Here is a 16,090-nt window from a genome sequence, read left to right on the forward strand (position 1 = left end):
TCATCAATTAAAGAAAGCAAGCTAACAACCGACTCTTAAATAATAAAAACAAAATAGAAAACAGCAGCTGCAGAAATTACAATAAGGATGTAGTTTTCAGTTGGGTTGAAACTACTGGATATTTAAAAGAAGAAGGTGAGTACATTGAACAATGTTCTTTGTTTTCTCTTTATTTATGATAGTGATGTGATGGATATATAAAGAAAAGTAAAACATTTATAACTTCAATAACTGTATTATAAGACAAATGGATTAGGATACTTAAAACATACACACATCTATTTGAATAATATTTCTTTTCTTTTGTTACACTAAATATGATTAAGAATAGAACTTATTAATTTCTCCAAGTTTCTTATTATTTACTCTCAAAATTTACCTATTCATATCTTTTTATGAAATTATTTTTTTATTTTGATCTTATTCATTTGAGTTCAATGTTTAAGTATATATTTAGACATTCAAAGATGCTGAATTGATATTTTAAATTACAGCATTATATAAGGAGAGTGCTGGCAAAACAACAAACATGGCTGCTCCATTTTGAATGATACCTTGTAAAAATGGTAGCTTAAATCTGAGATACCCCGGCAATGAAGTACACACAACTCAAACATGCATTTGGAAAAATATATACAAACAATATTTAAAAAGCAACTATTCCTACACACAAAATTGTTTAAAAACAAACATTATTTTATATGCTTAAGAAATCATTTATATAAAAACACAAGAGATTTAAATTGATAATTAAAAAACAAAGCAAAAAATACAAACAAAAAAACTAAGTGTTTTTGTTTGTTATTTATTGAAAGAATAAAAATATTTGCTTAGAAAGTTATTTGCAGTTTAGATTGTTAAAATAAATTGAAATGTTTGATGAATAAACATTCACACTTTAAAAATAAATAAATGTAAAGTAAAAATAATTAACATTAAATGATTTTTCTTTTCATAATAAAAACACATTCAAAACTGGCAACAGTAACCTGTAATTAATGTATCATGTAAAATACATTTGTAATGAAATTTTAAAATAGTCTCGCATATTTTAATGTCTTAAATGAACCATAAATCCAAATAAAAAGATTGAGTAATTTTTTTACCTGCTTTCGTTTAATGAAAAGAAACCAGTTATTTTATTATTCCAATGTTTGTTGAAAAAAAAGATTTCATATTTAACTGAGTATTTTATAGTCAATGTGTGCGAGTACATATTTCTTCATACTTGCAAGTATTTATGAAAATCAAACTGTAGTTACAGATGGCTCAAATAATTTATGATATTTTTTATTAATTCCTCTTCAACATTAGCTTAATCTAACATTTGATAAATATATAAATCATTTATCTAATAATATAAAATCAATAGTAGAATTATTTGTCAGTGATGTTAAATTGTTTGTTACACCATTATTACAAAATAAATTACTAACAGATTTAGTTAGTTTATCAAAGTGGAGTTATGTGGAAATGAAAATTTTATACAGAGAAGAGTAAAGTTTTAAATGTTAGAATTACACAATTATTTTTTCTGGTACAAATAGTCAATTATTAAAAATAGTTCTAATGTAAATTATTTTAAGAATAAACTGAATAAATTTAGAAATAATGATACAAGAATCAATTTAAAGGAATATTTTGGGATTTATCTAAGATTTTTACATGTATATACATAGTATATGATATTATTTTTAGATGACATAGTATTATTGATTAAAATAAAAGATGCTTCAACAGGCACAATATATACATGTATAATGCAATAATACTATATCATTCTACAAGTGTAAAACATTAGCTATAGATTGTTACGAGTGATAATATAGTAATGTTAATTAAGGTACCCCTAAAAATATTGGATACAAAAAAATAATAAAGAGAGTTAAAAGAAGAAGCCAATAGAAGATATGAATGAAAAAGCAGAGGAAAAAAATAAACTAGGATAGAAAATTAAGAATATAATATATGACACTTCCACAAATCAAAAATCAATAAAAATAAACTAGCTTTATACAGACAAACCTTTCATTTTAAAATGTTATCAAAATGAACTGTAATTGAAATACTTGTTAATAATTATTGAAATAATTCCTGTCCATTAATTGAATAAATATATAAAATTTTATCAACATTGTAAGAAGTCTACACAAATCGATCAACGTTTCAACATTTCCACGTATCATCAGAACTCCAAATAAATCTCATCCAGAAAATAACTTATGTAGTTATTTGCTGACTTCAAAATTAATTTGGAGTCCTGATGAGACATGGAAATATTGAAACATTAATTAATCTGCATAGACTTCTCACAATATTTCTATAAATAAATAAATATAGTTATAAACTCTATGTACATATTGAGCCCTTTTGTAAAAAATAATAATTTTTAGTTCATGTTAACAATATACTTAAACTTAATCAATTATACATATATAACAATTCTGAAAAATTATGATTATCTATCTGTTGAATAATGTTATTTTTTTTATTTTTCAGTTATTACAAATTAGAAAAAGACTTTAGAAAATAAAAATGAATTTTCCAATATATATACACATTGTACTATGTGTTGCAAATATGTACCAGGCTGTGGATTTGATATTTAAAGTTCAAGAGGGAAAAAATCCTGGCACTTACCTTGGTGACATTGCGGCCGATTCTAATGTGATGGATGATGTGGCCATACAAGATCAAAATCTCATTGCATTCAGTCTTATGGAACAAGATGGAACAAGCAGCTCTCCATTATTTCGGATTTCTAAAAATACAGGAAAACTCTATACAGCACAAACATTAGATGCTGAATCTTTATGTACTTATGGAAAAGAATGCTTTGTGATGATAGATGTTGCTGTTCAGAAGGAAAGTACAATAAGCAGAATATTAGAAATCAAAGTAATAATTGAAGATGTAAATGATCATCAACCAGAATTTCCGGATAAACGAGTTAGTATTCAATTTTCAGAAGATGATGGCAAGGGAGTAAAACGTATGATCTCAAATGCAATAGATAAAGATATTGGACGCATTAATTCTCAGATTAGCTATGAGTTAAAAAAATATAAAGATGAACCATTTGATTTATCAGTCTCCAAAAATGTAGATCGAACTGCTGATCTCTACATAATCTTAAAAGAAAGATTGGACAGAGAAATGAAAGAAAGCTATACAATAAAAGTCATTGCTAAAGATGGTGGATCTCCTTCTAAACAAAGTATTTTAGATGTTCACATTTCAGTTACAGATATGAATGATAATCCTCCTGTCTTCTCACAAAATCTTTATAATGTCACAATCAAAAATGAACCAAGTGAAACTTCTTCAATTGCAACTTTATCTGCCACAGATTTAGATTCTGGAAAAAATGGAAGAGTCACTTATCATTTCAGTACAAAAACATCTGATGTTGCTAAAAGTCATTTTAAATTAAATCAACAAACTGGACAGATTTTCTTAGAAAAGAAATTTACATTGAGTAATATATTAACACATAATTTGTATGTTGAAGCACAAGATCAAGGAAATCCTCCATTAACAGCAAAGTCAATGGTATTAGTCAATGTGAACAACCAACAAAATAATCCTCCAATCATTCATCTCAAGTTCTTGGCAGCATCTGGAAAAGATTCAACATCAGTTTCTGAAGGAATCAAAATTGGAAGTTCTATTGCATATGTAAAAGTGACTGATCATGATGTTGGACAAAATGGAGAAGTGAGTTGCAATCTGCATTATGATAAATTTAAACTACAAAGTCTCGACACTAAGAAATACCAAGTAATTGTGAAAAAAGCATTGGATAGAGAAAGAGAGGCAAAGCATGAAATTATCATCAGCTGTCAAGATAAAGGATCTCCTCCACTGCAAAGTAAGAGTAAGTTCTCCATCAAAGTCACCGATGTGAATGATGTAAGGCCACAGTTCTCTATGGAGACATTTAAGTTCTTGATTGAAGAGAATGAGAAGTCGAGATTTTCTGTTGGCTTCATCAATGCAACAGACCCAGACCTGGGAGTTGGAGGGAAACTCACCTATTCTCTGCTCACAAATAACAAACAGTTTTTACCTTTCAAAATCAAAGATGATGGCATGATTTCAGCTATTATGTCACTGGATCATGAGTTTCAAAACATTTACAAGTTTCAAGTATTTGTGAAAGATAATGGAATCCCATCTCTCAATAATACAGTCAACGTCATTGTTGAAGTGACTGATAAAAATGATAATGCTCCGTATTTTACATTTCCCAGTGTCAATCCTTATAACATGGATGTTGTATATTACCGGCATCATTCAAAGAACATCACTTGTGTAAAGGCAGCTGATGGAGATAGTCAAGAGAATGCATTTCTAAAATATGAAATAATCAGAGGCAATGACAAGCAGATGTTCACCATCAACCAGTACACTGGTTTGTTAACTTTCAATCGGGCACTTGCGCAACAAGACGCTGGTTCCTATGAGCTAGTGTTTGTTGTCAAGGATAGTGGTAGTCCAGTTCTATCAGCAACAACTAGTATGTTTTTCACTGTGACTGTAAGCAACAAGACATCAGAAATGCTAAGTGCCGTTCATACAATCACTGAAGATAAAGTTGATCTTACATCAGTCATTATTATTACAGTTGTAGCAGTGACAGTAGCAGTCATCATTACTGCTTCAATCTCGGTATGTATCATTCGCTGTAATGATCAGAGAAATGTCACATATGCCCATGCAATGGCACCAGCTAATGTGGGTGTTGTTGGTCCAAGTGGCAGATATATGAGTGATCAGAGACATTTGATGTGTCCTTCAAAGCAAGGAATATCTTGGCCAACTGCTGTCAATATAAATAAAAGTCAAGCAGATAAAATAAGAAATGCACATATAAACCAAACCAGCAGAGAATCTCATCCTGCAGAAAAGCTTCCCAGTCAGCAACAAAGATCAGCTTCTCTTCCGCAGACACATTTGATTTCTGATTCACATCAGGTTTGTGTTTTTGTTTGCATTTTTAAACAATTCTTCTGCCATTTATTATATATTTAAAATTGTGAACATTTTAATATTTTTAATTCTTTGGTAGTATTTATAATTGATAATGTTTTCATTTGTGGTTTTATGTCTAATTTCATGATTATAATGATAATTTTACATTTTCACATAAAAATTCACTTTGATTAAAAATTTTCTTCAAATAACCTTTTCCCATTTTTTAAATTTAATTTTAAAATTTATCTCTTTTGTCATTGGAAATATAGGAAATATTATTTTTTAACTTTCTATTCATAACAACAGAATGATAATGAAACAATATCTATAAATAGTTCAAAGCCTACACAGCATCAAGTTGGTTCTTCTGAATATCTTAATCACCCTTCACCAAAATTGTCAAGAACTGGTAGTGGATGTAGTAGAAAAGAAACTACTACCAAACAAGTGGAAGACATTTCAGGTATGATAAAGTTTGTAGATTTTAATTAAATTTTTTTTATTCTTCAATGATAATTTAATGATTAAAATAATAATCATTTTCTATTGTACATTTTTATGGCACATATCTTTAAATTCTTCAGGATGCTTTAAGAGTCATCTTTATTTTCAAGAATTTCTGACTGTTGAATGCCAAAAATGATTTCAATACTTTATATTGTTTTCATGTTACAAAGCACTTTTAATTAAATAAGTATATGATGGTAAAATTCCTTTAATAAAACATTATGGATCATATTGAAGTAGGTGATTATTTTTTCATTATTAATGAAAAGGAATGTAATAAACAAAAGTGTTGAATAAAATATTGAAATTAACAAAGTCAGGTTCTTATAAAACAAACGTTTTTTTTAACCCTAAGCAATGCATATTGGCATTGAGAAATAAGATATTACATTCTCACTTTAGTATTTTTTCTGATAACTCTTAATTATACTGAAAGAAATATAGGATTCTATATGACAAACAAAAACTTATTCATTTGAGCCACAATATTTCTGCATAGGTGAGCAGAGGTCAGAAATGAGTTTTCTGACATGCATTACTGTTTTACCATTTTAACGAATTTTCTATTTCAAGACATTATTCTGAGTTTTGTTTTAAACTATTTTCTAATTTCACAGTGATCCAGAATGTTACATCAAATTGGTTTAATCCAATTCTTTTTACATTTTTAGAACTTTTGAATTATATATGACTAAAATATGTGTTGACAACAAAGCTTATATTTGTATATTAATAGATTTTCATATTGAAAACATTTATTTACATTTTCATTAAAGATTTGTTCTGGTTTAATATATTTTTATAAAAATTTAATTCTGATTCAGTAATTGTTTCTTACATTTATTTTTTTAATATTTAAGTAACTTTTCAGATTTTCATATTTGAAATAAAAGTATCCCATAAAATTTATGAAATACAGTTTTCATATATTAAAAATAGCATAATATTTTTATTATGTAAATGTATTTTATTAACCATTATTGCTGTTTATGTCAATCAGGATTATATGCTTCCCAGTACTGCAATTCTCCATCAAAACGAAGAGGGCAACGATCACAAGAAACAGAGATGAGGCCATTGGGACAGACTGTCAACTACCCAAGTGATACAACCATTGTGGCCAGGGGATTCTACACACCAAGCCTTTCACAAAACAATGATAACAAAGACTCTGTGGCAGAAGATAGTAATTCTTCTGATATAAGTCAGCAATCAGTTGGAAATATTTATAGAAATCCAAGACCCTTACCACCTGTACCACATCAAAGCTAGCTTTTCCTAATATATGATACATAAAGCATGATAAAGATTGTTTACATTTCATATTTATAAAATATAAACTTGTCAAGTAATACCTATCAAATAAATCTTGTTCATTATTTAAATATAGTTAAATGAAAACATACTAAATTTAGTAAAAGATATTCCTGCTATAAAATATAATAGTTTTGAGTATTAGACTTTCAAATAAGCCTTGAGTTGAAAAATTAAAAAAATAAATAAAAAACTCATACAATTTGATTGTTTGCAGTAATGCCAAAGAATCCTAATGGATTCTTATCTTGCTTCTATTTACACTTCAATAAAATCTAAATAATCTATGTATTATTTATAATATCAGAAAACATCTCATGTGTATGTGGTTTTTTTTTTGTTGATACATAAGATTACATGATTATGTATTATTTATTATGTTATTTTTTATTTATTATTAATCAAATATTACAATTAAAAATAAAATAAGGAAAACTGAAACAAATTTAATAAAATTCTGTTAAAAACAAGATTGTAGTGAATAAATAGTTTTTGCTAAATCTTCAGCCTGACAATGTATTACCATCTGGAGAATATCAAGTAAATAGAGCTAGTAAATTTATTTAAAAAAAATCACATTATTATAAAAAATAAAACTGATAAAAGAAAATACTAATACATATATAATAGGGCAGTCCATAAAGATATTCTTCAATGGATAAATAAAATAATGAACACAACTTTAAAATAAGAGATCATACTTAGCTTGAAATTAAGTGTTGTATTCAAATAACATTTTCTCCAAGTAATAATTTATGCCTAAAGGTAAATTTAATTTTCATGATATGATAAAATTATTTTAATTTCCTGTCATTTTTATCATATAATACTTAAAACTAGAAGCGAGCAGCAATTTTAAAACAAATATTTGACACTTTAGTATTTAAAAAGATAAAGGAATGAAAAAAGCAAATGTGGATAAGTAGCTAGGAGTTTAAATGCATCATGAGAGTCAAAATAGTATTTTTCTACTTTTAATATTTTCAAGAAGGATATGAATAACTGTGTGTTAATCTTTAAACCATTTATAATAGTAGTCATATATAAATAAAAAATTGATTTAGATATACTAAAACATATTCTCTGTATGAAACAAAACAATCATCAAATACTGTAACAGCCATTGCATACGCAACATATTAATTAGGACTACTGCTTCATTTCTCTCACCAACATCCATTTGTAATAAATAGCTTCCAAACAATAAAAAAACACAAAAAACAGTTGCAATACAATATACCAGATATAGTTTGCATCTTCATAAATCTGCAGTGAATTGTACAATAAAGGTAAGATTATTTGATAATTTTCTTTTCATTTATGACACATGTAGAAATTAAATGATGGAGATTCATGTAAAAAAATAGAAGACATTATTAATCAATTCATTTTTATTTTTGTATGAAAACGAATTGTACATTCTTTTATTACTATTTATTTTCAAGTATAAAACTATAGTTTTAAATTATCAATAGCATAATTAAGTACAGATTTCTTAAATACTACAGCTTTAATTTGTGAGGGTCATTCCAAAAGTAAAGCCTCCTATTTTTTAATTCAAAAAGTTGAAAAGCTACAAAACTGGAAGTGGTGTCATTAAAACGAGTAATCTTTTGTACTCTATAATTTATTTTTCTACATCACCACCACTATTCTCAATGCATGTCTGCCAGGAATTCAATAGCACATTTCTACTTCTGATGCACGCACACACAGGGGTTGCTTTCTTAGAGCCTCACACTGTCAATATCTGCAACAGAGATGAAGTTTTAAGTCATGAATACATAAGTTCAATCATCATAACAATGCAATTTGCAATCCTCTCTGATTCATTCAGGCAGAATAAAAAAATAGGATGCATTACTTTTGGAACACCCCTCATAATTTCTGTTATGGAATGTGATTGTAGGTTTAATTTTTTATTTTTTAGAATGCAGTAAAACATACATTTGCTAAATTCAAAATACATGGTATTTGTATTAAAAAAGCAACAACCTGGAAATTAATAATCTCCAATTAAATTTTTAGTTTTTAGCTTTTACTTAAACATAATGCGAACATTTTAAACAAAATGGCTGCCTCACAAGAACTATTCGCATAACGCTTAAGATATTAACATAACCGAGAACAGTAAAATGTTTTTAAGAATTTCTTGCACAGTTACTGACAGCATTGAAATCTTTAAAGTTATTTTAAATATCAGCTCTCTTTAAAAAGTAAAAATAATATTAAAAGTCTAAATGTAAAAGAAAACTATCATTTTAGAATAACTATCTTAAGAACTGATTGTTTGTTATGTTTCTTTGAGTGCTTGCCTTTTGAACAATCTTCTCAATTCAATTATTAAAAAAAATTATGTACAGAAATTTACACAATACAACATCAGATAAAATTCTATTAAGTATTTTATCTAGTTGTTAAAAGAAAAAATTCCCTGTAATAACTTTTCAAGTTATTTCTGAATTAATCTTAAAATGTTTTATGCTATTTTAATTTGATCAGGCAACTTGTTCCAAATATATATTACTCTGTTAGTAAAAAAAGATTAATTGTTTAATAAATTTAGTTTTTGAAATTTGTTTGAACAGTAATCTTCCAGATAAATAAGAAAAAAAAGTTACCACTATAGTTAAAAATGTCATCAGAGTTTGAAATGTTATGTATTTGAAAGTTGAAATTAAATTAATTTTCAATCTTCTGCACTTTTTGTCGGAATCCTTTGAACTGGTGAGATAACAGTATTCAAAGCAGTGCTAACACTTATTTATATATATTAAATTGCTTTTCTATCCTCTCTGGAATAACTGTCTGTTCATGCCTACATGTCTATAGCTTAATCTAGTTGCTTATTTTTTAACAATCTTTCAGGCATATAGTTTGATTCTAATTAATTTATAAAAGTATGCCTGATTTGCTGTTGGAAGTCTGAATCAGTATTTTAGATTTCTAATCCCTCATTTGGTGATGGGCAGGTGGCAGCTAATGCAGGACGAGCAAAAATTGTTTTTTCTTTACATAAAAATTCAGTCCAGAATGTCCATGGTACTTTCATAAGTTCCATAATGAAAAATTTTATAAATTGATATTGTAATGTGATGTACTAACAAGTTTATTCGTTTTAGTATTAGATGAATTGTTCTACAATATTTCCAGACATTAGTAGAATTTGAGTCTGTAGAGTTCAAGTGCAGTCATTTGATTTCAAACATTTATCCATAATTATATATATTTAATAAATTGTAATTAGAAATGTGTTTAGCTTAATAAGGCTTAATTGAACACAATAATGTTTGTGACCATAATTCTAAACATTATAATGTATTTATTTTATATTTAAGAAAGATGAGAGGGGAGGTAATTGGTTGTTTTAATATCTTTCTGACTTCAATATTATATTCCAATTTACATGTCTAGATGTTGATGACCATGCCAGAGTACAATACTTTATTTTAGTACCTTAGTGTTTTACATATTTTTAAAACAACATTTGGTTCACTTAAAATATTTCAAACCATCCATCTAATCATTCCATTTTTCTGTAATATAACTGTATAAATGCAGTTTTTATTAAAAGTAAATAATGTTTAATTTTTTTTTTTTATTGATATACTAGCATGACCTGTGTCTCTGCATTGCCTGGGAAAAAGTGTAAGCCCCCAAAATAAAATTGCAAATTAGTTGACCTTATGACAAAAGTCACATCATACACCTAAGAAATAAGATCCCAAAAAACTGTTAATGTCTTTTTTACCACGAGCAATGTCACAACTTTACTTTATGTGTACACATTAATATAATTTTTCTAAATATGATCCAAAAAATTTTGGTGAAGAAGGGAGGGATAGCTTAAATAAAAGAAATAATACCAAAGGTTCTGTGTTGCGGTGGGAGTAGAGATACAGTTTTAATTAATTTAGTAATTAGATAATTTTTTAAATAGTTTTTTAAAAGCTTTTGTGGGAATAGGGAGAGGCCTGATAAAAAAATGCTGGTACTAAATAGCTCCTAAAACTTTCCATATTTTAATATATGCATGTTTTGCTAAAAATTTTAAAGCCAGTAAGAAAGTTTTCTATTACATAATTTAAATGTTTTCAATTTCCTTTAAAGTTTCTTTTAAAATTATTAACAAAAGAAGAATATTTAAATGACTAATATTTTGAGCCTGAGTGATGATGTGTGTTAGTAGGGAGTGGAGGGGATGCCTTTGTTTATAATTTTCATTTTATAAGGATATCAGACCAGCAACCACAAGGTTGCTAAAATTATTTGTAGAGCACAAATTCTAGAAAATAAACCAGTATCTGTAAATAGAAGTATTTGTTATATTATAATCAAAACAAATGCTGAATAGAAATATAATAAAAACAATAGTTAATTAGTGAAATTTTCTTTTACAAATAAGTTAATATTACAATATGGATGGCATATGCTTTAGCAGTATGTCAGAAAGGTTCGTTTCTGCAATGTAAAAATTAAAATAATGTTTCAAGTTCACTGTTAGCAAGAGCTATCACAACTTTATATGTACAGATTAGAGTAAATCTTTAAAAAAAAATTTTTTTTATTTTTTTATTATTTCATACTTGAAATCTATTTTTTGACTTACTGTTTTTTTGTTTGATATTTAAAAAAATGCATTGTGGAGATATGAAAATTTGATAAACCATATCTTGAATAGCAAACATGTTTTTACAAACAAATATCACTATCTCTATTTAATACATATGTGAAGCTACAGATTTGACGTTTAAAATACATGAATGGATAAGTCCTGGCACTTACCTTGAAGACATTGCTGCCGATTCTAATGTGATGGATGATGTGGCCATATAGGATCAAAATCTCATTGCAATCAGTCTTATGGAACAGGATGAAACAAGCAGCTTTCAATTATTCTGCGTTTCTAAAAATACAGGAAACTTTTATAGAGCAAAAACATTGGATGCTGAATCTTTATGCATATTTGAAAAAAGAATGTTTTCTGATGGTAAATATTGCTGTTCAAAGAGTACATACAATAAGCAGAATATTAAAAATCAAAGTAATAATTGAAAATGTAAATCAACCAGAATTTCCAAATAAGCAAGTTAATATTGAATTTTCAGAAGACGATGGCAAAGGGATAAAACGTATGATCTCAAATGCAGTAGATAAGAATATTGAATACATTAATTTTCAGATTATCTAGAAATTAAAAAAATATAAAGATGAAACATTTGGTTTAACTAAAATGTAGATCGAACAGCTGATCTGTATATTATCTTAAAAAAAGATTGAACAGAGAAGTGAAAGAAAGCTACATGGTAAAAGTCATTGCTAAAGATGGTGGACCCCCTTCCCTATTTTCACGTGTGACTGAAAACCCAAATATCTATGCATTATATTGCCAATCTTATCAAAACCCTTGATTCCAGAAAAGCAACTGATCCTGATGGCATTCCAGTCACAGTACTCAAAAACCAAACTAACTCTCATACTTACAAATCTTTTTAAATGTTGTCTTACGGAGAAATGCTTACCAACACCTTGGAAAACTTCATCAGTAAGATGTATTGAAAAATTCTCGAGATCGATCATCTGCCCCTCACCCCAGTACAGACCAATCAGTATCCTGTACGTCATGAGTAAGTTGCTGGACTCTGTGATAAATAGAGAAGTGGTCAACCTCCTCAGCAAAAATAACCTATTCGGTGACATGCAATATGGTTCATGTTTTGCTAGATGTATAGCTGATGTGCCAGCTGTAATATCACACAAGATTAGTGAATCTCTTGACAGGGGCTTTGTTTCTAGAGCAATTGCTCTTGACATATCAAAGCCTTTTGATAATATATAGCATAATAGTCTACTTCACAAGATTTTCAGCTGTGGAATAGCTGAAAAGTCCTCCCAATTATTAAATCCTTTCTCTCTCATAGGTTTATCATCCTGGGTCCAACTCTTTGTGATCTTCATCAATGAACTTCCAAATCACATTCTTAGACAACACTACCATCTATGGCAACACTTCAAAGGTCAACAATATCATCCAGAATAACCAAGATCTCTTTGATTCTCTCTGTACTGATCTTGAGCATGTGATGCAATAGAGAAAAGGTGGTTGATTAATTTTAATGTATCTAAAACCAAGCTTCTCTCTTTCCATCATAAATGTTCTGACCCCCCATCTAACCAACTGAAATGAATGGCTCCCATCTTGGGGAAGCACCATATTTTGACAAGCTTGTTGAACTTATGTTCACTTCTGATCTGAAATGGAACACATGCATCAAATCTGTTGCCAAGATTGTCGGAAAAATGGTTGGATTATTCTACTGCTCTAGTAGATATCTCACTGCTGATGCAATCCTCTAACTGTATAAGAGCAAGGTATATTCTAGGATGCGAGCCTGTCTTTGTTCTATCATTATTTTCATGACAAGTACTTATCTGAGCTTCAAATTTTCACAAAAAACACTTGTCTAGCTACAACCACTATCAACAATTTCCACCACTTTATTTGTGCCTAAATCTAAACACAAATTCTATGAACAAAGCTTCTTACCTAGAACTATCCATCTGTTCTGCTGGACTGCTTTGCGGCTGACTACAATATGATCACCTTCATATCCAATATAAAAAAGTTCTTGTTGAGCCATCCACTTAAATAATCAAATTATACCCAATTTCCAACACTATCTATTACTATGCTGTCCTGGTTATTACTGTATACTCATTAACCCTGATTAGTGACCTTCGGACATTGACCAAACCTTGTTAAAAAAAAAATAAAAAATAAAAAAAAAATAAATAAATAAAAATAAACAAGTATTTTAGATGTTCACATTTCAGTTGCAGATGTGAATGATAATCCTCCTGTCTTCTCACAAAATTTTTATAATGTCACAATCAAAAATGAACCAAGTGAAACTTCTTCTATTGCAACTTTATCTGCCACAGATTTAGTTTATATACTGAAGCTAGAGATGAGGGTAGTTCTCCTTTGAATTCTCTTGCTATGATTTTGGTAAACTTCAGAAGTGCTCATATAAACTAAACCAGGTAAATTTTAAAATAAAAATGAGGAGATAAAATATAAGTTTTCAATACTTTAATGAAAGCTAAAAATTCAAATTTACTTAAATTTATTTATTTTTTTATTTCAGTTACGATAAAATTGAATTCATCAGATTCTTTCCAGAAGCAATCATACATAAAAATGATAGTATTAACATTTTTGATATTTCTACACATTTGTCATGGTGTGGATTTATCATTTGAATTGAAGAAGGTAAAAGTTCTGGCACTTACCTTGGAGACATTGCTGCTGGTTCTAATGTGATGGATGATGTGGCCATACAAGATCAAAATCTCATTGCATTCAGTCTTATGGAACAGGATGGAACAAGCAGCTCTCCATTATTCCGGATTTCTAAAAATACAGGAAAACTTTATACAGCACAAACATTGGATGCGGAATCATTGTGTACATTTAACAAGGAATGTTTTGTGATGGTTGATGTTTAAAATAAAATGAACACTGGACAGATTTTTTTAGAAAAGAAATTTACATTGAGTAATGCATTAACACATAACTTGTAGGTGTTCGATGTGGAAACAAAAGATATGTATGAAGGTGCAACAAGATGTTGGTTCCTATGAGGTAGTGTTGGTTATCAAGGATAGTGGTAGCCCAGTTCTATCAGCAACAACTAGTATGTTTTTCATTATGACTGTAAGCAACAGAACATCAGAAATGCTAAGTGCCGTTCATACAATCACTGAAGATAAAGTTGATCTTACATCAATCATTATTATTACGGTTGTAGCAGTGACTGTAGCAGTGACTATTATTGCTTCAATTTTGGTATCTATTATTCGATGTAATGATCAGAACAATGTCACATATGCCCATGCAATGGAACCAACCAATGTGGGTGTTGTTGGTCCAAGTGGAAGGCATATGAGTGCTCAGAGCTATTTGATGTGTCCTTCAAAGCCAACTACTATCAATGTAAACAAAAACCAAGCATATAAAATCAGGTGCTCATATAAACCAAATCAGCAAGCAATCCCACATGGCAGAAAACCTTCCCAATCAACAACACAGATCGGCTTCCTTGATACAAACACAAATGTCTACTGAAGCAGATCTACAGGTTTGTTTCTATTTATATTTCTTGCTGTAAAATTTTAATAATTTTTTTGTAAATCCCTTTTTAGCTAGGATCAAAACTAATCGACAAACTCACCCACCTCGATATGGCTAGAGAAACTGGTTGTGAAAGTATATAGTGCAAAGCTTTGACCATTGTTTTAAACCATACTTTTGTAAATGCATTTCCTTTCTGTATTGTTTAGTGATGGCAGTGTTACAAGTAAATATGATAAAAATACCTAAAAAAAAAGGTGGATAAAAGTAGCAAGTTTGTGTGTATGAAAAGGAACAAGTACTAGAATGTGCTCCTACCTGAGCACGGTGCACATAGTTTCTGGTCCTCTCAAACCCTAGTCCTTCGGGTAAGTTTAACTTCTTAGCTAGATGGATAAATGAATCCCCCATCCTTCCTGGTATTAGAGGTCGAGATCCTCCAAGGCGCCCATTCACAAATTCATCTTGGAAGGACACCATCCACTCTCCCAAACCACATTCCTATTTCTTTTTTTCTCACTTAGAGATTGTGCTTTCAGTTCTGAACAAATCAGAAAACCATGGGGAGTCTATTATTTAGAAAGGGTTGGAAGATGGGGGTTGCGAATTATTTGTTTTTGTTTTCCTATTTCCCATTTTATCCCAATAAGTTTGTGTTTATAAATATCTTTATGAAAAATGAAATTTAAAAAAATTTGAAGATGCCTAAAGTAAGATGGTCCCTAGAATAAATATAATATTGGGGTGATTGAGATCATTCCAGTTCAGAGTTGGATAGACAATTTTATCACTTTTAGCCCAAGAATGACCAACGACTAATTTCCCCTATACTTTTTATGACGCTGTGCCTAATTTGTTACATTGTATATTTTTTACTTGATAACAAATAAATAATCCAAAGTATTTGTCCTGATACAACACTCCATCTTTTCTTCTAAACGACTACAATTTTTTTACTATTTTCCCAATCCAGAGTCTTTTTAAGGAGCTAGATTTTCTCTACATTAAAAATCAACCTTATATATAACTCTGACCTCATGAAAAGGCAAGCAAATAGGAACCCCAAAGAAACATTTCATATTATTTAATAATTTTCAATAATGTTTTGTATAATTACTAGTTAATTTGATCTAATTTTATTTGATTAATCTATATTTT

At 28.9% G+C, this 16,090-nt stretch overlaps 3 protein-coding genes across 5 annotated transcripts in view; all 3 read left to right on the forward strand.

Moving 5' to 3' along the window:
* On the forward strand, positions 1-6,904 carry LOC145242897 (protocadherin beta-15-like). The gene is made up of 4 exons (XM_080106008.1): positions 1-135; positions 2,500-4,977; positions 5,284-5,440; positions 6,485-6,904. The coding sequence occupies exons 2-4, from the start codon at positions 2,536-2,538 to the stop codon at positions 6,754-6,756; spliced, it is 2,871 nt and encodes a 956-aa protein (XP_079962134.1). The 5' UTR covers positions 1-135; positions 2,500-2,535; the 3' UTR covers positions 6,757-6,904.
* Positions 1-16,090, forward strand: part of LOC145242749 (protocadherin Fat 4-like) — a 212,420-nt gene that overhangs the window by 65,937 nt on the left and 130,393 nt on the right. Inside the window, exon 16 of the mRNA XM_080105891.1 lies at positions 14,069-14,266. Coding sequence (XP_079962017.1) covers positions 14,069-14,266 — 198 coding nt within the window. The remainder of the gene's footprint in view (positions 1-14,068; positions 14,267-16,090) is intronic.
* The window catches only part of LOC145242963 (uncharacterized), a 13,604-nt gene continuing 2,028 nt past the window's right edge, over positions 4,515-16,090 (forward strand). For 2 of the 3 annotated variants that reach the window (XM_080106075.1, XM_080106074.1), the window contains exons 1-2: positions 7,951-8,087; positions 13,947-14,939. In XM_080106075.1, coding sequence (XP_079962201.1) covers positions 14,859-14,939 — 81 coding nt within the window. In that variant the 5' untranslated portion in view covers positions 7,951-8,087; positions 13,947-14,858. Of the gene's footprint in view, positions 4,636-7,950; positions 8,088-13,946; positions 14,940-16,090 lie in introns of those variants that run through there. The other variant, XM_080106076.1, reaches the window with a different exon arrangement.

The sequence above is a fragment of the Euprymna scolopes genome, chromosome 21, assembly GCF_053919585.1.
Source record: "Euprymna scolopes isolate OS-2025 chromosome 21, ASM5391958v1, whole genome shotgun sequence".
NCBI classification, from domain to species: Eukaryota; Metazoa; Mollusca; class Cephalopoda; order Sepiida; family Sepiolidae; genus Euprymna; species Euprymna scolopes.